The sequence below is a fragment of the Eublepharis macularius genome, chromosome 17, assembly GCF_028583425.1.
Source record: "Eublepharis macularius isolate TG4126 chromosome 17, MPM_Emac_v1.0, whole genome shotgun sequence".
NCBI classification, from domain to species: Eukaryota; Metazoa; Chordata; class Lepidosauria; order Squamata; family Eublepharidae; genus Eublepharis; species Eublepharis macularius.
Genome location: NC_072806.1, coordinates 2,562,614 through 2,586,256, shown reverse-complemented (window position 1 = coordinate 2,586,256; position 23,643 = coordinate 2,562,614). Strand labels below are relative to the sequence as shown.

The 23,643-nt window shown below is 48.1% G+C and overlaps 1 protein-coding gene across 1 annotated transcript; it reads right to left on the bottom strand.

Annotated features, from left to right (window-relative positions):
* Window positions 1-16,630: 16,630 nt before the first annotated feature.
* KIAA2013 (KIAA2013 ortholog) lies at window positions 16,631-23,446 on the bottom strand. Its single transcript, XM_055001478.1, has 2 exons — window positions 22,106-23,446; window positions 16,631-19,905 (listed from the first exon to the last, which is right to left on the bottom strand). Exons 1-2 carry the CDS (start codon window positions 23,145-23,147, stop codon window positions 19,046-19,048), a joined length of 1,902 nt encoding a protein of 633 aa, XP_054857453.1. The 5' UTR covers window positions 23,148-23,446; the 3' UTR covers window positions 16,631-19,045.
* Window positions 23,447-23,643: the final 197 nt, after the last annotated feature.

Here is a 23,643-nt window from a genome sequence, read left to right as displayed (position 1 = left end):
AGGGGCTGCCCCAAGGCCGTTACCTGAGTTCGTGGCAGTCGTGGGATTCGAACCAGCAGAGTGCTGATTCGCAGCCCAACCACTCACTATGCTATAATTGTGATTATGTACTGCTCTTCTAGACAGATCAGTGCCCTGCTCAAAGCTGTGAACAAGGTCAGTATTATTATTATCCCCACAATACGGGGCTGAGAGGAGTGGCTTCCCCAAGGCCACCGGCCGAGCTCATGGCAGTAGTGGGATTTGAGCCAGCAGAGGGCTGATTCACAACCCAACCACTTAACCACTTTGCTACAGCATAGATCCCTCCTCAGCATCTCCCGTTAAAGAGATTTGGATTGTCGGACTTGGGGAGGACCTTCTTCTGATTGGCACCGAAGACCATGCTCAGGTAGACAGACCATGGGTCCAACCTGAGGTAAGGCAGCTTCGTGGGTACCAGAGACCTGCTGCAGTTCTCCCAGGTGTGAAGAGGTCTTACGTATGCTCCACAAGTGCCTGGAATACCTGCCAGCTTCTATAGGAAAATGGATCCTGAGAAGGCTGTGTTAACTGTTCCTGCCAGTCCCGAGAGGGTGGGCGCTTGAAAAGGTGAAGCAACGGAGCTGCTAAATTCCCTGCACACAGCCTCTCCTGCCCGCCCACCCGTGCCCTGGACCATTTCATGCCTTATTTCTCTTCCTCTCCATCCTTGAGCATGTCCAGTGTTAACACCAGCTTGGTGGACGTGCCTAGATCCGCACAGAGAGCCAGATGATCAGCAGCATGGGCCACTTCCTCACCCCCAGCCTTGCTGCGTTGTCACCTGACGTGAAAAAGTGGTGACATGTTCTCCAGCCCTCCCCTCCGGCCTTGGCTCATTTGGGACCTTATTGGGCATAAGAGCAGGAGACGTTTGTGTCCAAACAAGCCTAAATTCCTGTCCAGCTAGCTAATGGATGGCAGGAGCCCCTGGAGGCAGGGAACAGAGCCCTCCCCTGGCACGGCTCGGCTGGACATCAGCTACACGAAGCACAATTGAAGTGGAAATTGGTGGAGACGCAACACGCACCTGCTTATGAGAAAAAGATAATGCTACAACATAAGAATCAGCATAGCATAGAGGTTAATAACAACAACAACAACTGTGCTTATATACCACTCTTCTAGACAGATGAGTGCCTCACCCAAATCGGTGAACAAGTGTTCTTATATCCCCAGAATTCAGCTAGGCTGAGAGGAGGGGCTTCTCCAAGGCCCCCTGCTGAGCTCATGGCAGGAGTTGGAGTCGAACCAGCAGAGTGCTGATTCGCAACCCAACCACTTAACTGCAGCAGCTCTGTATAACAATAATTGTGCTTATATACTGCCCCTCTAGACAGAATAGTGCCACACTCAAAGCGGTGAACAAAGTCAGGGTTGTTGTTATCCCCACTGTACAGCTGGGGAGCCGGGCTGGGAGGAGTGACTTACCCAAGGCCACCTACTAAGCTCATGGCAGTAGTGGGATTGAAACCAGTAATAATAACAACATTTGATTTATATATCACCATTCAGGACAACTTAATGCCCACTTAGAGCAGTTTACAAGTATGTTATCATTATCCCCACAACAACAAAACACCCTGTGAGGTGGGTGGGGCTGAGAGAGCTCTGAAAGAGCTGTGACTGACCCAAGGTCACCCAGCTGGCTTCAAGTGGAGGAGTGGGGAATCAAACCCGGCTCTCCAGATTAGAGTCCCGCGCTCTTAACCACTACTCCACTGATTCGCGGCCAACTGGGATCTGGGAGACCCAGGTTCAAGTCTTCACTCAGACATGAAGCTTGCTGGGTGACCTTGGGCCCCATCACTCTCTTTTTAGCCTAACCTACCTCACTGGATTGTTGTGAGGATAAAATGGAGGAGAGCTATGTACCAAATAAACAGATGATGCAGAGTCTTGGTGATTTCTACGTGTGAATCTGCATTTCTAGAACTTAATTTATGCTGTTGACTTTATGGATGCTCACTGTTGCTCAACTTTTTATTGTTTTTTCTCCGATGGCTTTCTAAAAGTTGTTGTTTCTAAATTTTCACTGCGGACAATGCGTCTGTCATTTCAGTGATTGTCGTTTGTTCGCTGTCCTGAGCGTTGTTTCTCTGAGTGGGAGAGATGCATTTCACACAAAGAAAGCGATGGTCATTGTCGGGTTTCTGTGTTATTAGGTTTCTCTGCGCCTTCCTCAGAAAAGAGGGGCCTCCCCCATCGAGGCATCTCCCAGAATTACAACTAATTTCCAGATGACAGAGACCAGTTCCCCTGAAGAAAATGGCTACTTCGGCAAATGGACTCCATGGCATGATGCCCTCATGGAGTCCCTCCCCAAACTCCGCCCTCCTCAAGCTCTACCCTCCAGGAATTTCCCAACCCAGAGCTGGCAACCCTGTCCCAGTATCCACCCCGTAGCCCCGTGAGCCACCCTGAAAGAGACGCCTGTGGGAGGAGTCCGTGACTAGCGGTCCTAGCAGCTGCAGGCCTACCTCCAAGGGGTATCGCGTGCTCCCTGTTAACCTGGGGGCACAAATGGGGTGAGGAAGAAATTGTGGGCATGGGACTTTCACCCAGACCACTTGATCGGGGTGAGCAGCGGGATGAGGCCCTGGTTCACTTGGTTCATTTTCAGAGTGACACACAAGGAAATGTTGATTGCAAGGAAAGTTTTAATTGTGAAGGAGCACAGCAGATCAACTGTCCTAATTTTTTCCAGGTCTCTCCCCCCCCTCCTAAATGGGGGGGGGGGCTCTTCTTTTCAGGGATGAGCTGCATTTTGCAAATTAAGTGTTTGTAACCTAAACTCCCTTTGTTTGCAATGCCCATTTTGTCTCAAGCGCCCTGCAGGCCATGAGCCATTTGCCGTTCAAGACCAGCAACTATTTTGATTTGTTCCGCCGCTGTGCAGTGGCGCCATTCTGCATGGCAGACAGTTGGGAGTTGTTGGCACCTACGCACAATTCTTTGGCTTGCTTGGGTGGCGTTTTCCACAGGATCTTTACAGGCAAGCTTGTTGTCACAGCGGATGCACTTCCAACGTATCGTCCGCTTTTGGACCTCCCAGAGCAGCACTGAGCATGTTGGTGCATGTTTGGAACTTTCTGGATCGAACTACACTTCGTAGGTGGCAGCACAAGAATGTCGATCCAGTTTTGATCTTGTTTGCAGGAATGTGTTAAGCGTTGGGAGTCAGGCAGGCAAGCTCGGCAGGGCTAAAACACAAAAGAAATACAAAAGAAAATCCACCCCCCCCCACACACACACACAAAACAACCCACCATAGCAAGGTCATGGAAAGCACTTCTTATCATTGTTTTTCCTGCTCAGCAGATGAGGGCGGGAGAGCAAGAACTGCCTCTGGAAAGCAAGGCGAAAACAAATGCACACGACTTTTGCAACGCAGTTTTGTACACTTTTGAGCAGTCATTTTAAAAAGCAGGACCCCCCCCCCCTCGTGTACTAGGATGCTGCTCACAAATTATGATGCAAACAAAGCGGGGTTTGCTCCATTATCCCTTTTTTTGTATCATCACAAGAACATTTCCATATTATTTCCTTTCCGTCTTGCCCAACCATTAAAATATTTCACAAGCAAAAAAGCAGGGGCCCGTTTTTTCCCTACAAGGACTCCTGGGCCTTCGGTGGGCCAAAACTTTAACGACTGCAGTTTTCCCTGGCAGGGAGATGCAGAGGTGAGAAAGATCTGACTGATTCTCCGCCTGCTGTGCAGCTGTGAAAGGTGCGGAAACCCTGCCAGGAAAGAAGGCAGGCAACTTTTCCTAGCTCTCAACTGATGGAGAAGGCCCAGAAGCAAAGGACTCCAATAACACGACTGAGCCATGCTCCGGGAGATCATTTCCCCTTCTCCAGTCCGCTTAAGCACGTTCTTGCTAGCAAAAGGAAACGGGGAGTGACATTCCAGCTAACTTTCAAATAGTCCCTTGGCAAGAATGTAAATTCATCTACTGACATCTAGTGGTCACTGTGTGTAAGTGGCTTTCTAACCCATTCCAAGCAGAAAAGAGCAAGAGTCCAGTAGCACCTATAACACTAACTTATAGGTCCAGTTTACCCGACGGAGTGAGCTGTGACTCACGAAAGCTCCTACCCTACCCCAAATGTTGTTAGTTTTATAAGTGCTACTGGACTCTTGCTCTTTTCTACTGCTACAGAAAGACTAACACGGTTGGCTACCCGTCTTGATCTAACCTGTTCCAAATCCTTGTTTTCTCTGTAACGTTTAATGAAACTCAGTGGTTTCTAGTACGTCTTGAGTGGGGAAAGGCTGTTTCCCTTGAGTCCAACTTCCCACATTTATAGAAAGCGGGAAACTTTTTTGGAACGAACCAGAAGCTAAAATCCTTGACAGACACAGAAGGAAGGAAGACAGACAGACAGACAGACAGATCACGCAATGTCCACCGATCCCGGTAGGAGCCCCAGCTTGTCCAGTGATGGCCGCCCACTGTCTGAATGATGATGTTGATGATCCAGTAAGTCGGGGCCTTTCTTCCCCAGTTGAGGACTTGGGGGTCCAGAAGCAAAGAGATCACTCGTCTTGAGTCTGTCTCGGAAGTCAGGCCCAGAGCCCCTCTGCTGGTCCCGATCACTGGTGGCACTGCCAATTAAGGAAGGCCTCGCTCCAAAGTGGCCAGTGGAGCCTATTTGCTTGTCAGTAGCAACGGCAGTTTCCTTGCTGACTGGTGTTCCCAGAGTGCCTGTGGTGGACTGCCAAACAGAATAGGATTCAAAACAGGTGCAGGCAGACACGGAATGTTTCCAAATAGCAGCAATCTGATCTTGTGTGGTGTCAGCTTTAGAGAGGAACTGGCAAATACTACAGACTATGATGTCCAGGTAAATATCCCCCTTTGGGTAATTTTTAAAGACATAAGGGGTTGAATCCAATGAAGTCTGCCTGCAGGTTCTTCCAGTATGGAAGAACTTAGCTGAAGGGAGTCGGTGGATTGGATCCTACACAGATCTGCTAGTGGCGCAGTTTTCGCTGATCTAGTTATTTCACTCACTGGCTATCAAAGATCTTGCAGCTGTTGAAAGATTCACGGAAGACAATGTCAACACACTACCCTCCTGTGACGCCAAGAGGCAGTGGTTCATTTGGATTTGAAGACAATAAGCACGTAAGTGTTGAAGTAAAATAGATTTATTAAATCCCTCTGATAATTCACAGGAAAGAAAGTAAAAAATACAGAATAGAGAATATACTTATGGCCTTATACTGCTGTTGGGAACTCCAGGAAACGACAATGGATGGACCCCTTGTTCTTGCCAGTTATGCAGTGCCTGAACTGAAGTTCACCCATCGAGAGGTTCTCTATAAACTTCTATAGATTACTTAAATAAATCTATTTCCTTTCCAAAAGTGCATTCATTGTCACAAAGAACCATTGCCCCTTAGTAACCCACCTCTAAGCCCTCCTCTTAACCAACCCTCTAGAGCTTTCCCAGACATACTTGCTGGCTGGAGAAGGTGCTGCTCCCCGTCGTCTTTTTCCGGGGCATCCCTGGATTCCAGTGGCAAACCAGGCTGTCGTTTTGGACACTGTAGTTCTTGTTCCCGAGCAGCCAGTAGGTGTTCATTTTTCCTTTGCCCTGGCAGAGAAGCAGAGAGGATATTTGCAGTACTGCCAACATTACCAAAGTGATGTGTAGGGGTATCCACAATAGTTGTCATCTTTGGTATGTGGGGGCCCTCCAGTGTTATGAATGGTTGCCCGACAGGCAGATGTTCACCTTTTTCCAGGATGGAGATGCTGTGATGACCCAAGCTGCACAGGTTGAATCTCTGCCTGTGCTGTGGTCACTAAAAGCACAGCAGTTCTGTCCTAGTGAACTCCACATAGCAGTGATAGCAGTGGATTTCATAACCATCAGAGAAGAGGGAAAATCTAATTCTTTAGGGCTGTGATTTTAAATATGTGACTTTCCCCCATGACTGACTCATCATGAAAGGAGTTTCAGTTTGATTAATATTGCAAGCGATAGCAGATCGATTTATCGATTCAGACTCGCAAAGGTGGAAGTAATTGTGAAGCAAAAAAGAAGACTTCCTTGGCGGTTAAATGATAGCCTCTACATCTTGGCAGGCATTGTCTTAGAAGAGGCATTCCCCAAGGGAGGTCAAGTGGAGTCCTCTTCTAAGATTGCTCCAGACAGTCTTTTAGGTTGGCCCTTGCCATTTGCCGCTTTTATGACACTAAAATTCTTTTGCCCATTTATTTATTTATTTCCATTTACAGTCCACCTTTCTCACTGGAACTGAAGGTGAATTACAAGTACAATGTAAACATTCAGTCTATCAAAATGCAAGTAACGCCTTTTCAGAGAATCGGCTGATTCATTATTTGATCAATTAAATCCATTAAACTGTTGATCAATTTGATCAACTAATCAATTAAACTGGCAGCTTTAATCTGAACCCTTTCGATGGTACAGCAAACTATAAAATGCCTCCCCACCTGTCATCTGCCTCTCCGCCCCCACCTCTATTCCTTTCTTGTCAAATTTCAAATGAAAGTTTCTTGAGGCAAGAAGTTCCAATGTTTTGTGTCTATTCCAGAGTTTCCCAACCAGGGTTTAGGGGAACCCTGTGGTTTCACAGGACACAGTCAGGGGTTCCACAAGATATCGTGGAATTAAATAAGAATTTTGAAATACCACAAAAAATTCCAAATATCCATATTCAGCCAAGAATTCAACCTTTGTGCAAAAACAAACAAGCCCAAATATCACACTGAAAGTCAACCTTATATTGACTTTGGATGTGGACTGTATTTTGATGTTGAAGCAAGCTTTATTTTGATTTGATACTTTGATACTTGAAAAAAAAGATTGGATAATCAAAAAAGACAGGAAAAGCTTCACTTTTTTCTTACAATGTAAGCTGATATAGAGCAGCCCTTTAGAAATAAATTGCACTGCCTGCCATCAAGTTTTTCTGGCTAGTGAACATTTTCATAGGGATCCCTTGGGATTTCAAAAATTAATTTAGGCATTCCTCCATGGAAAAAAGGCTAGGAAACACCGGTATGTTCTGTGCTGTGCCTCACACACTGACAGTGCTATATAAAATTATAATGGCAATAATAATAATAATAGTAACAGTAGTATTAGTAATAATAACAACAACCTTCACTTCAATCTCCCCTCTCAGTTCTATGTCGTAGGTATCATCTTCAAAGAGAGCGAGGTACGTGGCTGAACTGATGTGTATCTTCTGAGCTGGAAATGGGTTACGGGATTATTCAGTCAATGCACAGTTCCAGTTAACTAATCCCAGAAGTGTGGGAGCTTGAGCCTCTTGGCAAGGTCACCTTTCCATCCCCAAAATCCGGTGGTTAAGCTTCACAAGGTTTGAAAGAAGAACCTGCCAATCAGGCACAGACTTCCAGGGTTGGTGGTCCAAGGAAGGAGCAGCAGGCTGGGAGATTCACGTCCCAACCTAGAATCCTTGTGTTTGGGAGACACCGATGGTTATAAAGACTGCCAAATTGGCCACCTTCCCTCAGTTGAGGCAACCAAGAGAAGGCAATCAGGTACTCCCTCCATGCCACCAGTCCACTGAACTTCAGCCATCCTGCCTGCCGCTCAAGACACTCCTGCACCCTTGACTAAGAGTCAAATCGAAAAGAGTCCAGTAGCACCTTTAAGACTAACCAACTTTACTGTAGCATAAGCTTTCGAGAATCACAGCTCTCTTCATCAGATGCGTCCTCTTTGTCAGACACGTATCTGACAAAGAGAACTGCGATTCTCGAAAGCTTATGCTACAGTAAAGTTGGTTAGTCTTCAAGGTGCTACTGGACTCTTTTCGATTTTGCTACTACAGACTAACACGGCTAACTCCTCTGGATCTTTGACTAAGAGTGGCCAACACCTTCCTACCAACCTCAAATGTGTAGGCAGCAGGTTAAATTCAAATAAGGGAAAGGTGCTTTGTCCATGCTCAGGGGCACTGTTCTAGCAAGCCTAGAATCAAATGGGAGGGAGCAGAAGGGTTTGTATGTTTCGCTGTCTTATTTCCTCAGCCCCCCAGCACATGTGGCCTTGAGGGGGGTGGACCCTGGAGGCACTCACGCAAACTGGTGGACTCCATCCGCGAGGCCGTGTTCACAGTGTCTCCAAAGAGGCAATACCGAGGCATTTTGTGTCCAACGACTCCAGCTACACAAGGACCTGTGAAGAGTGCATGTCAGAGAAGTGGCAGAACTTGTGGAACTGGATGGTATGGCTGAGCCATCGCTTGATGGTATGAAGATAACTCGCAAGGTCAGGTCTACTCAACGCCTGCCTCCACTCCCCCACGGCCATCTCGCCATGCCTCTTCCCCATCACGTTCCTGCCCTTTGCCCACCTGTGTGAATCCCTGCCCGTAGCTGCAGCTTGACGGTCGGCATGTGGGGTATCACAACCTGCCGGACGGCAGCCACCAAATCCAGCGACATTTTGGCAATCTCGTCCGCATGCTTTGTCCCATTCCTCTCAGGCAAGCCGCTGACGACCATGTAGGCATCTCCAATTGTTTCCACCTGGGAAAAGGGATGCATGTCGGATCAAGGACTGCTTCTAAAATTCTACCGGTCCAAAATTCCTCACCGAATTGTGGAGTTCTGAATTATCAGTCTTTTCTTTCTCCAGAGAGGAACCAAAATATTACAAAAATACCCTCCTCTATAAGAAAACAATACCCAATACTCAGTGTTTACCCGAGGATGTTTGCTTTTAAAAAAGCTAGAATAGAAAGTTTTAGATTGTAATAAAAGGAGGCCTGCTCGATCAGCCCAATGTGGGTCCTATTCCAGCATCCTGCTTCCCACAGTGGCCAGCTAAAGGCCTCCAAAGTTAGGTTGAAGTTTCCCTCCTGTTGCCCACTTGCCAGTGATATTCAGGGGTATACTGCCTCTGAACCTGGAAGTTCCATCCAGCTATCACAGAAAGGATCCATTGATGGACACCTCCTGTTCCATTAATTTGTCTAATCCCCCAAGTGAGTGGCCATCACTACATCCTGTGGCTGTGAGTTCCACAAGTTATGCACGGTGCATCATCTTTTGTTTGTCCTGCAGTTAGATTAATTGTGTGTCCCCGAGTTCTAGTATTTGGGGAGAGGAATGCAAAGTTCTTTCCCCACTTTTTCCACTCCATGGATAATTTTATAAACCTCTGTTATATCTCCCCTTCAGATTTTAGCTCTCTTTCTTCTAAACGACCCCCCTCCCGTCCCCAACGCGTTGGTGTTTTGCCCTCTTGGTAATTTTGCTTGCTCTTTAAGATTCAGGTGTTGTCCTTGGCCCAAACTGATTCCCCCTGTGCTCTTTCACAAGCAACCAGCCAGCCTGTGAGGAATGTTGCTCACCTTATAAACATCATACGACTCGATCCTGGTGTCAAAGCAGACGTATAGGTTGTTGAGCATCTCGACAACTTGCAATGGTGTGCAGGAGGCGGCGATACTTGTAAAGCCCACCACATCGGAGAAGAAGATGGTCACCTACCAGGCGGAGATGCCAGCCATTCAGACAGGCCCATTGGCTCCCCTCTCCTCGCACTGCCACGATTGGCAGGTTATTATTTATGCCCCCAATTTTTGATTACAAGAACCTTCAAAATGGCTTGTGATAGTGAAACCAATTAAAATGCAACCACATATGAGAAATAAAATAGTCCTGCGGAATGCCCTTCCGTTTGAGGCCTGCCTAGCATCTTTGTTACTTTCTTTAAGCAGCCAACCCCAAACATTTCTGTTTACCCAAGTTTTTAATTAATGGGTTTTAAAAAAATCATTTAATAGTCTGGTTTTAGCCTGAGAAATATTTAAACCCCATTTTAAGCTGAACAAATTTTACACCATTTTATGCTTGGCTGAGTTTTAATGCCTTTTTTGATTTTTGATTTATGTTATTTATAGTCTGCCTTTCTCACTGAGACTCAAGGCAGTTTACGCAATATCAGTGAATACGATGTTTAAAAATTATGTTCTCTTTCGTAAGCCTCCACGGGCAGGTTCCCTGGACAGGTGGCATAGAAATTTTCCAAATAAAGTATCAAACAAAATTCTAAAACCAGGAGAAGAAAAGCTATTAAGCCAAGCCAATGATCTTGAGCCTTTCATTGGATGAGACATGCCGGGGGGCGGGGAGGGGGGGCATCCATAACTGGATCTCCTTCTTGCTCACACAGAGTTCTGATTCTTGTGGGGAGGGGGGCAAAGGGGCTTAACTCATCTAACCACCCACTCCACATCCATCAGTCGAAATTCACCCACTGCCCTTTCCTTGGCCACCTCTCTGCTCTTGGGCCTGATCCCCAGGATCTGGGCCTCTTGCAGGCAGCCCGCCTTATTGGCTCTATTGGTTCTCCCCGGCCCTTGGGGAAAGAGCCATAGGCTCAGACCTGTTTCAGCGTAATGATGACCCAGAACTGATTATTGGCCCGACTGATTTTGTATATATTGGCGATCAGCTAATGCAAGCAAGTCATTCCACCCCCACGGAGCTCAGACTGCCCCACCCTCAGCCATTCTGATTTGGCCCAAAGCAGGGAGTTGTTCTGAGATCATGGGAGGATTTTGTGGTGGCTGGAATATAATAAGTATACGCTAATAATATACTTCAGTAACAATGCCGCGTGGGCTCGTTTTTGGAGCATGGAAGAAGACAGCCCCAGTCAAGGGATAATTTTTGCAATAAGGCACGCACACCCTCACTTGGATACAAAATGGTGTTTCTGCCTCTAACTGAAGCCCCATCCTTCAGTGTGCGCACGCTCTCTCTCTCTTTAGGTTTCCAGATTCTCCGTGCTTGTGATAATTATATCCAGATGGTTTTCTGTAAGAGCCCCCACCCCAGCCCCCTTCGGTTAAAACGAGGCTTTGATGCTTTGGGTTTCAGGGGATATCTAATTGCCCAATTAAGGGGCTTGTTTAGGTAACAGTGCCTATCAATCCAGTCCAGCGCAAAATATTCTGCCATGGGGTGGGGGTGGGGGTTCCCCCTCCCAATGCCCGATAATGACGAGGGATGTGTGTGGACTGAATCCGGGCCACTCTGGTATGAATGCATTTGGCTTGAGGGACAGGGTGGGAGCTGCCGTTTCTAACTGCGGTTGGCACACAATGGCACTGGGGAGGCACGGGGGTTCACGGGCCCCCATCCGCTTTACCAGCCCCTTCTGGGTCTATTTCTATCAGCTATCTGACATCAATAGTAATTTCACTTTTTCATTGTTGCTGTTTGGAGAAAGGCCTTGTTTTAGGGTGCCTGTTTGGGGTGGGCTTCAGCAGAGCCAATGCTGGAAACAGGGGGATGCGACTGCGTCCTGTCCCTTGCAGAGGGAGTCACCTGGTCATAATTCTCTGCCTCCACCTGCTTGTTCTTCCTCAGTTGCTTGGCCACGGACTTGGGCAGCATCTGGTGTAGGAGCTCCTCTGCCAAGCGCCTCTCCCGTTTCAAATCCTCTGTCCGTTTCTGGAGGCTGCGGGCATAATTCTGGATCCAGTCCACCATCTCCTTAAAGGACACCAAGAAAACGGGGTAGATGAGGCCAGCGACTAGCACAAGGCTGACTTGGAGGCTGACCAAGGAAAGGACATCTCTGGATTTCTTGCTGAGTGTCTTCCGACTTCGTTCCAACACGCAGGTCTGGAGGGACTCGAGTGCCTTCAGCAAACTTCTGTGAGGCGGGAAGGATGAGAAGCCCAAGGAAGGGGTGAAGATGGGCGTTCCTTCAAGATGGGTGGAAGAGCTGGAGAGGTTTGGATTCTCCGCCCAACATTCCTGAACATTCTCTGACGTGAAAATATAGTAGGTGAGGATGGGGGACATCTGATTCCACAGCGCTTGGAAATCTTTAGACAGTGGGAAAGTTTCTTGAGAACCCAGGATGGCCCCCTTGATTCTCAGGATAAGCCTGAGAGATGCCACATCTGCCCAACTGGGGTTCGACTTTGTCGCCTTGAGGTCTTCTTCTGGGCTAGCCAACATCTCCAGGAGTTCTGAAATAATCCTGGAATGCACGAGAACTTTCTCTGGGGCTTGAGTGCTGTTTAGCTTCTCTCTTACCTTGTTGATAAAAACCTTGCACTCCGAACCTTCTTTGCACTGCTCGTTAACGCTCTGGACTCTCTCTTTGGCCTCTTCGCAGAGAACAACAAACTGCTCCAGCACCCACTCTGGCAACCAGGAGTTCTCTTGACCCTTCCTTTCACCAGCCTTCTCGCCCCAGCAGCAAGGATGCTTCCCCTCCTGAAGGAAACCAACGAGGTGGAGCATCAGAAGAGTCTGGCATGAAGACAAGCCCACCAGGGACCTCTCAATGTTCCTCCACGAGTCCAGGGTGCTGTTTAAATCAAGAGAGACGTTCCCCACCAGGGCAAGCAGGGAGATCACGCAGGCAGCCAAAACCCGTCTCACCGTCTTGCTGGCACAGCACATTGAGTGAGGAGAACATCTGGAAGGAGAGGAGAATTGGTCAGCAGTGGAGGGGGCGAAAAGATTGAGCCTTCACAGAGAAGGTAGGTGTTGAGGAGACCCCGCGTGGCTATGTTTAGCCACAAAGGAGAGGAAGTACGACCTCGCTCTCTCTCTCTTGGATCAATTTAAGTTGGCTAGTAGCATGCAATCTTCCAGGGTTTCACAGAATCCTTCATCGAGAAGAAAGTTTATGATGAGCAATGTGCAGGATACACAAAACTCCTCTTATGATCTTCAAAAGCATCATAGAATTAACTCATCTATCATGTTCATTTTTTTTAAAAGTTCGGTTGTGTCCGTATTTTTACCCCCTCCTCCAAGGAAGTCCGGGTGACACGCATAGGTCCTCCCCCTCTGCAAAAAAACCCCCTGGTTCCTGAGAACAGTGCTGTGAGATCGGTGACCTTGGGCCCATCTTTCTCTCTCAAGCTAGCCTAACAGTCTTCCCGATTTCGGCACAACACTGCACAACACCATGTTCACTGCACAACACTGGCTCTCAGGAATGATCATCATTCCTTTTCAGGGGCTGAGTCCGTGCCAGTATTTTTCACCTGTGGCTGCTCCCCTACACACTGGTTCTTCCTTTCACTTCTGCCCAGCTTTCCAGACTCTCCGTATGCCAGGCAGATGTGAAATGTAACAATTCCTGTTTGTTCACATGGTCTCCTTTGTATTGCATTAATATAGACAGCAAAAAAAAACCCAACAGCATTGGTTTGGAGAGGGGCAGGTGCATCTTGCAGGTGGAATTTTATTAGTTTTTATTTTTATTCCAGGTTTTGCGTCATTGAGCCCTTCTTGAATGTTACAGTATGTTTACTGTGGCTGATTGAGGGACAGATGGAAGCAATTTCCCTAACAGCTGATTAACCCTGTCTTTTAAATAGAGATTCCTTTTTATTACCAGTCTGTGTTCACGGCAATGGAAAGAGGTTTCTCAAAGATTACGCTAGTCTTTTGCTGTGCTGTATTTTTCCTCCATTGCTAAACACTGGCCCTTTTGAAGGGCAAGTCCAGTACTGGCTAAAAACTGGTTTAATCTGGCATGGCCTCCCCACAAAGAAAGAGATGAGTTTGCTGCCTCTTTGTTGGAGTTTCTTGAACAGCTAAAGATATTTGAAAATAGTTTAAATTTTGCAGCGTAGACCAAATTAAACGACTTACGAAATGAATACAGGAGCTAAAAATGGGATGAATGGTTGACCATTGTCATAAGGAAAGCTATATCCTGGTGATGGAGAATTTGAATGCCATAAACAGAAAGATATTGAGGAGTTCACTTTGCCAGTCTGCTTTGGTGAATTTTAGAGAAACCTCTTTATGCAATTATGAAGTGTTGCATAGATCAAGATTTTTGAAGATTCAAAGCACAAATCACACTTCACAGTGGTTTTATGCCCCTTCCTGTACTTGAACATATCGATGTCATAATCCAGCATTTCCTTATTTGTGACCTTTATTAACAGAGATGCCGGTATCTTGATGGTGGGGGGTACATTGCTTAATGACACGAGTATTCCATACAATATTGCCTGAGAATTCACTGTATCTGGTGATTAAATATATTATCCAGTTAAATTAGTTTATCTTCTCCTACTCTTAAAAGCACTCAGCTGTAAGATGGAGGTTGCAAATCTGGTAAAGAATGATATAAATCAGTTCTGGCACAGAAAATGCTTAGTTGACGTGAACGGGAAATCAGAAGCCATTTTAAACTAAATGTTTAAGGCACAATCGTTTTGGTATGGGGGGATTTATCAGTGATTTTTCTTTCTGCAAGGTATTCAGTTTTCAACTGCAGAATTTTTTGGTGCAAGCTGAGAATGTACTTTAAAGCTACACATAAAGAGCATCTCAAATACCAAATTATTTTCACTTTGAATAGAGTTTTCATTTTCTCTCCATTCTTTCCTCCTAATCTTTTTTTAATGTTCCTACATTATCCCGCATAATATTTATTGGACAGGAAGCGAATGTGGAAAAAACAAATTTAGGATATAAAAACAAAAACTACTCATTGCTAATAAGTCTATCTAGCCCCTTGGTGCAACTTCTTAGTAATTCAGCAAACCTAGTGAGAAACTGAATTTCAAGGGTGATTTTTTTTTTATTAAAAATGTCCCTGAACACTCCAAGTACAGCTTAGGATATTAAATTTTGCATGCGTCGTGACCAAGTCTGGGTAATGTTAAATTTGCTTCTCCTGGATAACAAAGATCAGGTTCCTTGGGAAGAGCAAGTTAAAAACTAAAGAAAAATGTTTCTATAGAAATGAGAGTCACTTTCAGTCAAATGGGGGTTAGTTTCGGATGGCTGAACGGCTGCTTCTTTTATCATCTAGGTGGACCCATTTCTGTCGTCGCTCCTTTCCCCTAGTGTGTCTCTCTCCAACATTTTATACTCTCGGCTTCCTGGATCTAGAATCTTTTCCCACCTGTGCACTTCCTAAACTGTTTAGATTGGTTTCTTCCTGAAAGCCTCCATCCCAACCTCCTCCAGAAAAAAATCAGGATAACTCAGCTGCCAGTCCCTTTCTCCCTTCCAGTACCTACTTGCAAGTCGAGGAGGCCATTTGAGAGCTTCCACGTTTCGGAATCAAGGCTGCCTTACACGCTTGGGTCCGGTGGGATTTCTCCCTCTGAGAGAAGAGGTGGGAGTAAAGAAATGATGGCTGTCTGCCCCTGCCACGGAACCCTTCTCAGCTCAGGAGACAGTAAAGAGCAACACTGGTAGAGGCCAGAGAAACCCGCTCAGAAGCACTTTGATTTCTGAGGCTTGCAGAGCCACCCGCTCTGGGGGCTCTGCGATGTACCGACGACTCACGCGTTGGAGGAGAGCAGCATTTGTTGAGATCAGGTAGGTTGATATTTTTCCTCCAGATTCCTTAATCCAGTGTGATTTATAGGAGATAAAAAAGAGAAATATCAAATAATGCAAGTTGAATTGTAAAATTATCTTATTTAAATGGGACTTTTGATTATTAAGGTCCCAGAAGAGTCTCATTTATTTTGGGTCTAACAAACCAACATGGGTAACACTGAACTCTTAGATCCAGAGGAGTTAGTCTGCAGTAGCAAGATTGCAAAGAGTCCAGTAGCACCTTTAAGACTAACCAACTTTATTGTAGCATAAGCTTTCGAGAATCACAGTTCTCTTCGTCAGATGCATGGAGGGCAAGAAGAAATGTTTCTTCATACCTTCCATGCATCTGACGAAGAGAGCTGTGGTTCTCGAAAGCTTATGCTACAATAAAGTTGGTTAGTCTTAAAGGTGCTACTGGACTCTTTGATTGATGTTACTGATCCTCTTATTATATTATGGTGCTTTTAAGGTTCTAGAGTTTTAAGCTACATTTGGGTGGGCTGTGGGATGGGTTTTAATGGCTGTTTACTTGGTGGTATTCATCTTGTATTATTTCTCTCCAGTCAGCTGCTGAAGAAAGGCAAGATACAGATTTTTCAAAAGTGGCACTTTGGAACAGAGGGGTGGAGTAGCTGAGTGTGCACCTTGCTGCCAATCCAGCCCCACAGAGGTGGGTCTTTGGGGGTCCAAGCTTGTTCAGTAGGGAAATGCACAGATGGATCCTCCTCTTTTTAGTTTCCAAATGCCTTTGTGAAGGGGAAGCCTGTCAGGTCTGCATGCTGGTGCCTCTCGCAGCATGAGCTGCAACCAGACGCTCCAACATCCCCTGATGGGCAAGGGGAAACCTGGGGAGGGTCTGTGTGATTGGCTCAGGAAACAGTACTTTTGGTCCCTTGAAAATGCACCATTCAGAATTAACTCTCCCTTCAGAGTGGGCAGGGAGGAGAAACCGAGTGGTGGACTACCTCGCCCTTTCGTCTTGTCCTAATGGCAGGAGATGCAATTTGCGAAGAAAGTTAGCTGGTCGCAAGTCATGGAGAGCAGTGGCAAGGCCCTTCTCCTACCTGTGCTAAGCCACTGAGAAGGCAGAATTTTAAAAGGGGTCTGCATGCACGATACCAAGTCTCAGTCATCCAGGCTGCTTAACCTCAATAATATATTTGGTAGCTCATTACGACGATCCCTTGTACAGTTAGGGTAACTGAAGCACAGTGCGAGAGATGTGGGCTACCCAAGAGCAACAAACAAACCAACGTACCACATGACTGAAACCACTAAGTGTATATTTGAATGGTATTTATTTCCTTAAAAAACAAAAACCTTTGGTATTTGTAAAATCAAACAAACAATCATATTCAAATCATCAGGAAGTCTGAAATAGGACATTGCAACACACTTGGAGCAAGAAAACCCGATAGATCACCTCCTTCAATTAACGTTGACTATTTTGTATGCTATGTTCACAAAAGGCCGGGAAACCCGTTTGCAGCGCTGGATTAATGCACGAGAGATAAATATATACATTCTTAATTGGCTGTTATTCACTTTCAAAGTTGCAATGATTCAACATCTCAAATCCACCAACAATAAATTAAAATACACACAGAAAATGAGACAACATTCGATTAGAATGGGTGGGGGGAGTAGAACTGTCTCATTCAGGTAAGTCTGGGGACCAAAACAGAAGGTGGCTTATTTTCCTATGAAATTAAGCAGAGGAAAAGAAAATGTAATTTTCAAGTCTTCTCTATTAAAGGGAGCACATCTTATGGAAGCCAACACACTTGGGGAGAGGGGTTAAAAAGAGAGATGGTGAAGAAGTCCCACCAATTCTCATTCCCTCCTCCACAAGGCACAAAGGGCAGGCTGCTGGGGAAAGATCTTTGTTCTTCCAGCTGCTGTGACACTGCCTCAGACATCCATTTCAGCTATCAGCACTAGGTTTTTATCCCACTGTTCATCTCACTTGCAGTTAAAAGACACTCCATAGGACATCACTTCCGCCTGAAGTGGAGTCTTTTTACTAAGCTATCTTTTAATGATATGTGCACCTACACAGCAGCTCCTCACCACTTCAGCGCTCGGTAAGCACCTCTAATTGTCTTTTCTCAGTGTCACATGCTCTCCTTGGATAAAAGCTGATAGTTCTGTAGAGGAAGGCAAGTGGGTGTGCATCTACAATATATAGAGAAAATACGGCTGCTGCCAAAGGCCGGGACCCCCGATCCTCTTCTTCCCCTTTCCCTGGAAATGTTCAGTAAGCCTTAATGGACAATGATGCAGCAACAGCATCGTGAAGATAACTGGCTCTCCCCAGCTGTCCTTCACTGGTCACTATTTGCCTGGGCAGTTAACATAATGTTATGACGGCACACATTGGAATTTTCCAGACATTTCCAGGAACAAGGAGCCAGAGCATTGATTTTAACAGCAGCCATGCATTTTCTATATAGAAGGAATAGCAGCAGCTAGTTATACCAACTGCTTTTTAACAGTTTAATGAGGGCATGGTGCAAAGGGGGCGGGGCATGGGAACTTTAAATCTTTCAAAAACACACACACACACAACACACACAGAGGAAGAAATCAATAAAAAGAAGCTCAGTGAGTTCCAAGGTTCCAGTAGTATGCACATTCTGCAAGGGGGATTTCTAGCCAATTCTCTCTAATTTTTTTTTTATGCAACACAAAGTGATAGCTGGAAAGAACACCTTTGCTCTGATGGGGACCAGATCTGCCATCTTCCTTCCCCACATTTTACACTAAAGTCCAATATTCAGAGCCAACAGAGAACGTTCAACTTGCAAACAACTGCTAATGTCCACTGGCCCAGCACCTCCACACCCCATGTTTTCTGGGCTTGCCAACTTGTAACCCCAAACATAACTAGGCTGTAGTTTCCTTTCATTTCAGCTGCTAACTCCCCCCCCCCCTCACTCTGGCAGCAAAGAGAGAGAGGAAAATCTGAAGTCAAGGCCTTTCTGTCCCCGGTTGACTTCTCTGTCTTGTGAGTTTAGTAACCACTATCACAATTCAACACTTGATGCTGCCATGGGAAGGAGTGGGAGGACGAACAGCCCCGAGCCATCAGCTTTCCTTCAGGCCTAGAATGGGCTGCAGAAAGAAGAAAGGCCATTCCTTGGCCTCCTTTGCCTCAACATTTCCTTGGCCCTGTGAACTCTACACCTAGAAGATCCTAATAATAATCTATCACAATATTTCCAACCACCATGAGAGGCAGCAAAAAGCCCGAGTCCCCTCAACGGTCAATGTGTAAAGAGCAACCCCCCGCCCCTCCTTTAGATTCATTCTGTAATCTTCGCACTAGCGTACGGCTTATTTCAATAGATCCCCTCCTGCAATCCCTGAACATACCATGGCGTTCTGCTTTCTGCAATCACTCATTCCAGAGGCAACTGTGGTCCCCAACAATAGAAACTGTGCTAAAAGTGCGCCCCACCCTCAAAAATTATTTTGTACCAGAGCAAAATTTTAAAAGAAAATTGAATGTGGACTGTTACTCCTTCATACATGTGCACACCCAGAGCTTGTCCACAGGACATTCAAGCTGCTACTCAGGCCCCCTACTTTCCGGCCGGGGAGCCGAGGTTCAGAAATCCAAGAGAATGACTCTGCTGGCAAAGGGTCAGGCATCTCCCCCCCAGGCATGGCTGGCTTTACACCTTGCTGCGGAATAGCGGCTTAGCCCCTGGTCCGCAGTACTCATTGTAAATGAGCTTGAAGAGGAACAAGTGGAAGAGAGTGATGAGGGAGGCCACGCTGAACCAGAAGAGGAAGGGCAAGCCTGGATACTGCTTTGCCATGTGCTCTTCATGGGCCAGGATGGCTTTCAGGTGCAGTGTGTGTCTCAGATCCTGCAGGTGAACCAAGTCTGTCGAGATGTAGAGCAGCGGCGTGATGGGCTGCGTCACCATGACGGGGAATGTGTGGCCACGCAGCTCCGAAGTGAGTTCCACAGGCTCGTTCGAGCAGCCCCCCTCGCAAGCGTACAGCTGGACCGGCTTCTCCTGGAACTTCACAGAGACATGCAGGAAGGGTTTCCCTTCTGCATCCAGCAGCACAGCCAAGTTAATCAGGTCCTTGTTGTAATGAATCCCACGCAAAGAGTAGCTGTTGTGAAGCACATCGGGGTCAGCTTGAAACTGGAGGTGGTTCTCGGTGAACTGCAGCCCTCCAAAGCTAAGCACCATTCCCTGCATGAGGCCGTGGGCACCGGCCGCCAGAAGACCTTTGCACCCTCGTTTCTGGAGGGTCAGCTTCCACAAATCTGAGAGCTGCAGGACCTGAGGCACGCTCACCAAGTGCGCCGGCCACAGGGTCTCTGCATGCATCGTGGCATGGCCACTGAAGCAGTGGTCGGCATAGTTCAGTGTAGCTTCCATTTTTTCCCTTTCCTCGCTGCTAATGAGAGGATCCAGAAAGGGAGCTGGCATGGTAGAGAGGACGTAATAGAGTGTCATGTTGACAGTCTTGCTGGATGGGGTGTGAGCGTCAGTGATCTTCCTCATTTCTACCCCTGCAACACAAAGAAGTTATTTAGGTTTCTTTCCTGCTTTCTTCTGTCAGCCAAAAGCTCACCACAGGATATATTACATTTTTATCTAACATCATGCAAATCTCAACTCAGCAATGAATGAATTCCATAGACTGCTACAGTGGCAACATGGAGGGGGGGTGTGGATGGGCAATGAAACTGGTTGATCTGGAAGGTCTGTTGTAAGCATTACTGAAAATATATACCAAGGGTTTTGAACCTGTAGAACCTGTAGAATGCTAAATAGCCTTTCTTCCTTTTTCAAAAACCTTGTGAGGGAAATTCAGTCGAGGCAGAGCACTTTGCAAAGGTCATGCAGCAAAACCTAAGGACCTCCCTCACCCCACCCCAAACACTCTGTACGCTTGGCACCAAATTTGCACTGACGTGAAGTGCTCCTAGCTAAAATTGGGGAGAGGGGCACAGGAACAGCGAATAAGCGGCAGCAGGAGGGTTTTAACAGAAGAAACACTTTTCAGGTATTTGTTTTACGAGGCTGCACCTTTGTGGTTGTCAAACCTGAGGCTAACCAAACAGGGTGGGGAAAATGTATTTGCTCCAAAATGTCTATAAAAGCCCACCTAGGGGCAGAAAGAGTGTGCCTGGTTTCCTCCACAAAATGTTTAATCCAATGGAATATTCTGGAGACGATTACATGTGTGTGGGGGGGAGGGGGATCAACCCCCTCTTGCCCTTGACAGAGCAGGTCCTGGATAGATTATGCAAGGCTCAATTGGAAAAATGCAAAGTCATGGTTTTCTGAATTGCCGAAAAACTAAACCCTGTGATCTATGCTTCTTTGAACCTCGGTATGCAGATGAGCTGTAGGAAATGAAACGTGGAACGAGAAATAAAAAGAGAACTGAGCCCTGTTCAAGCCAACTTTATATGTTTAGGTCTGCACTACAAATGCATACAGTCCAAATCTAACTGAAACATACAAAAGCAGTCCAAGAGGCTGGAAAACAGGCACAAGAGGGAAGAGATCCTGCATTTATATCCCCCTCCTCAGCCTCCTCAATACACCTGTCAGGTCACTGTGGAAACAGGGTGAACTAATGGACCTCACATATCGTATGCATCAGTTTCCATTGTCATTGCAAAGCGGTAGGAATACCTCTTCCATACAAGACCAAAACTGAATAGCACAAATGTATGAAAGTTACAGAAATAGAGGCAACTCGACTCAATTTCTTTCCAGAAGGCCTTCACCCACCACAGCAAAGAGGATTGGAAAGCAAACCACTCTGGGATATGCCAAAGTCCTTTTACTCAACACAAGCTTTCTGGATTCCTGTATGTAAACAGTAGCAAGTACAATACCTCCTGCAAAACTCCACCAGGAATAACTAATGTTGCTTTTGCACAAACATAGACAGGCTCTTATGGTTTATATGCCTCTATTGATTACAGTTTTATCTTGCACTTCCCTCCAAGGAACACATAGGGTTCTCCCTCCTCCATGTTACCTTCCTATGCAGCAGGTTGGGCCAAGAAAGAATCACTGCCCAAAGTCACTCAGCAAGAGTGGTCATAGGAACCTGGGTCTTCCCAGTCTAAACACTGCAGCTCTAGCTTACCCCCAAACATGTGTGGGCTACCCTACGGGAAGCAGAAGTTACAGCCAAGTTGCAGCCCCCTTCCAAGTAAAATGACATTCACAAGCAAGGATTCACTCAGAGCACCTGAGGAAGTGGGCTTTCAGTGCACTAAAGCTTATGCCCCAGGATTTCTCCCATGAAGACAGTTTCAGGTAGGTAGCCACGTGAGTCTGAAGTTGTGTAGCAGATGGGAGTCCAGTGGCACCTCAGAGACCAACAAGATTTTTAAGGGATAAACTTTTGAGAGCCAAAGCTCCCTTCTTCAGAGGGATCTGGTGTCTGAAAAAGGGAGATCTGACTCTCGAAAGCTTATACCCTGAAAATCTTGCTGGTGTCTTAAGATATCATCGAACTCAAATCTCAGGAATTCTGTTTATTTTAGCGACCTGCCTGAAGCTAAGCCATGCAAGGCTAAGGGACCTCTTGGGACTGCCGTGTAGGCCACCTTGTGCTCCACAATGGAAGAAGAGGGGGATAGAAATGTCATTCATGAACCAACTCCAATCAAGCCAAGTCATGAATCCAGGGGAAGCGATGGATCTGGCAGTGTTGAGTTGAGGCCAAGTGGGTGCGCCCCTCACCTGAGATGAATAAGTCGGCCCAGGCTTTCCGGTGCTCCTGCAACAGGTCTTCCACCCTCATCCTCAGCACCTCCAACATCTCCCTCCTGGTCGCCTCCCGCAGCTTGCTGAAGGTCTCCTCCAGCCGGGAGGCCTCGATGGGCTCCGAGGTCTGCACCACTGACACCAAGGTCTCGTCGAACTGCGATCGGGGCGCCACCTGCACCCGGCTCACCAGCTTCTTGGCCGCCACCACGACCAGCACCACCTTGGCACCGTCTGGTTGCAGCACGCGGCCCGAGGACAGCAGGAACTGCCGGTCACCGGCCTTCTCCAAGGTGGTGACAAACTTGCTGCCGGAACCGGCACCGCCGCTGCCGAGGGTCAAGGAGGATGCCTTCAACGGTGGGCCGGACACCTCAAAGGCCACCTGGCGCTCGGTGGGGTTGGTGATGGCCACCCGCTGCAGGTAGAGGTGCGGCCGCCCCCGGTGGGTCAGCACCTCCTCCCGGATGGCCACGCACTCCTGGGCCGCCCCGTCAGAGCCCGCCGGACCAGGGTGGACGCAGCGGGCCCTGTGGATAACTCCATCCCTCAGCATGACCACGGCTGCCCCGGCTTCGGCCAGGGTGGTGGCCGGGGCCCGCAGCTGCGCCAAGGCCGGGTATTCGGTGGCGTAAACTGGGGAGGCGGCTGCCAGGCCTCTGCCCGCGGCCGGGGCCACCCAGAGGCGGTTGGCGGCCACGTCCAGCAGCAGGTGCCCGTTGCCCACCAGGCCCAGCAGGGCGCCCTGGTCGCCATCGCCTCCCGGCCCGGCCTGCAGCGGCAGCAGCCTGGCGTCGCCCCTCTCAGCCAAGGCCTGCCAGGCCTGCGTCTCGGCCTGCAGGCACAGCCCGGCCGCGCCGCCCGCGGGCCGCCCGTGCCGCCAGGGCAGGAGGCGCAGCCAGGCCCCGCCGAGGTACCAGCAGGCCACCAGCAGGAAGACCAGCAGCGCCAGCAGGCGCCGGGCCCAGCTGCTCGAGAGCAGGCCCGGCAGCCCCTTCAGCCGCTGCTGCAGCCACATCGAGGAGGAGGCGGGCGGGCCCGCTGCGCCGCCTGCCCGGCCGTCCCCTCACCGACCCCGGCCACGGCGGCTACTCGAGTCCCCGGCTCGGCGCGGCCTAGTCGCGCCCTTCGCCTCGCGCCGCCTCACGCCATCGCGCGGGCCGGTGAGGCGGAAAGAAGGCGCGGCAGCCTCGGCCTTCCGGGCAGCGGAGCTCTCCTGCGCCACAACGGAGGAGGAGCGGCGGAGGCGGCGACCCGGCGGGCTGGGCGGAGAGCGGCGCGGGGAGGGAGGCCGCCTTTCGGTTTCCGGGCGCGGAGGCGGGGAGGGCAGAAGAGCTCAGGGCGCCGAGGGCGGCGGGCTGGCGAGCATGTGCAGAGTGCCGAGCGGCGCGGTCCCACGCAGACTTAGGCCGGCCTACGCCCCTGGAAACCGACGGGCGGAGACTGGCTCGGCTCTGCTTAGGATCGCGGCGCTCGGCAGCGGTGAGGAAGGGGTTCCACGAGGGCAGAAGAAC

Coding starts and splice junctions, on each gene's coding strand:
- KIAA2013 (XM_055001478.1), bottom strand. CDS start 23,147: ATGTGGCTGCAGCAGCGGCTGAAGGGGCTGCCGGGCCTGCTCTCGAGC. Junction 19,906..22,105: donor GGCCGACTTATTCATCTCAG/GTGAGGGGCGCA, acceptor TTTGTGTTGCAG/GGGTAGAAATGAGGAAGATC.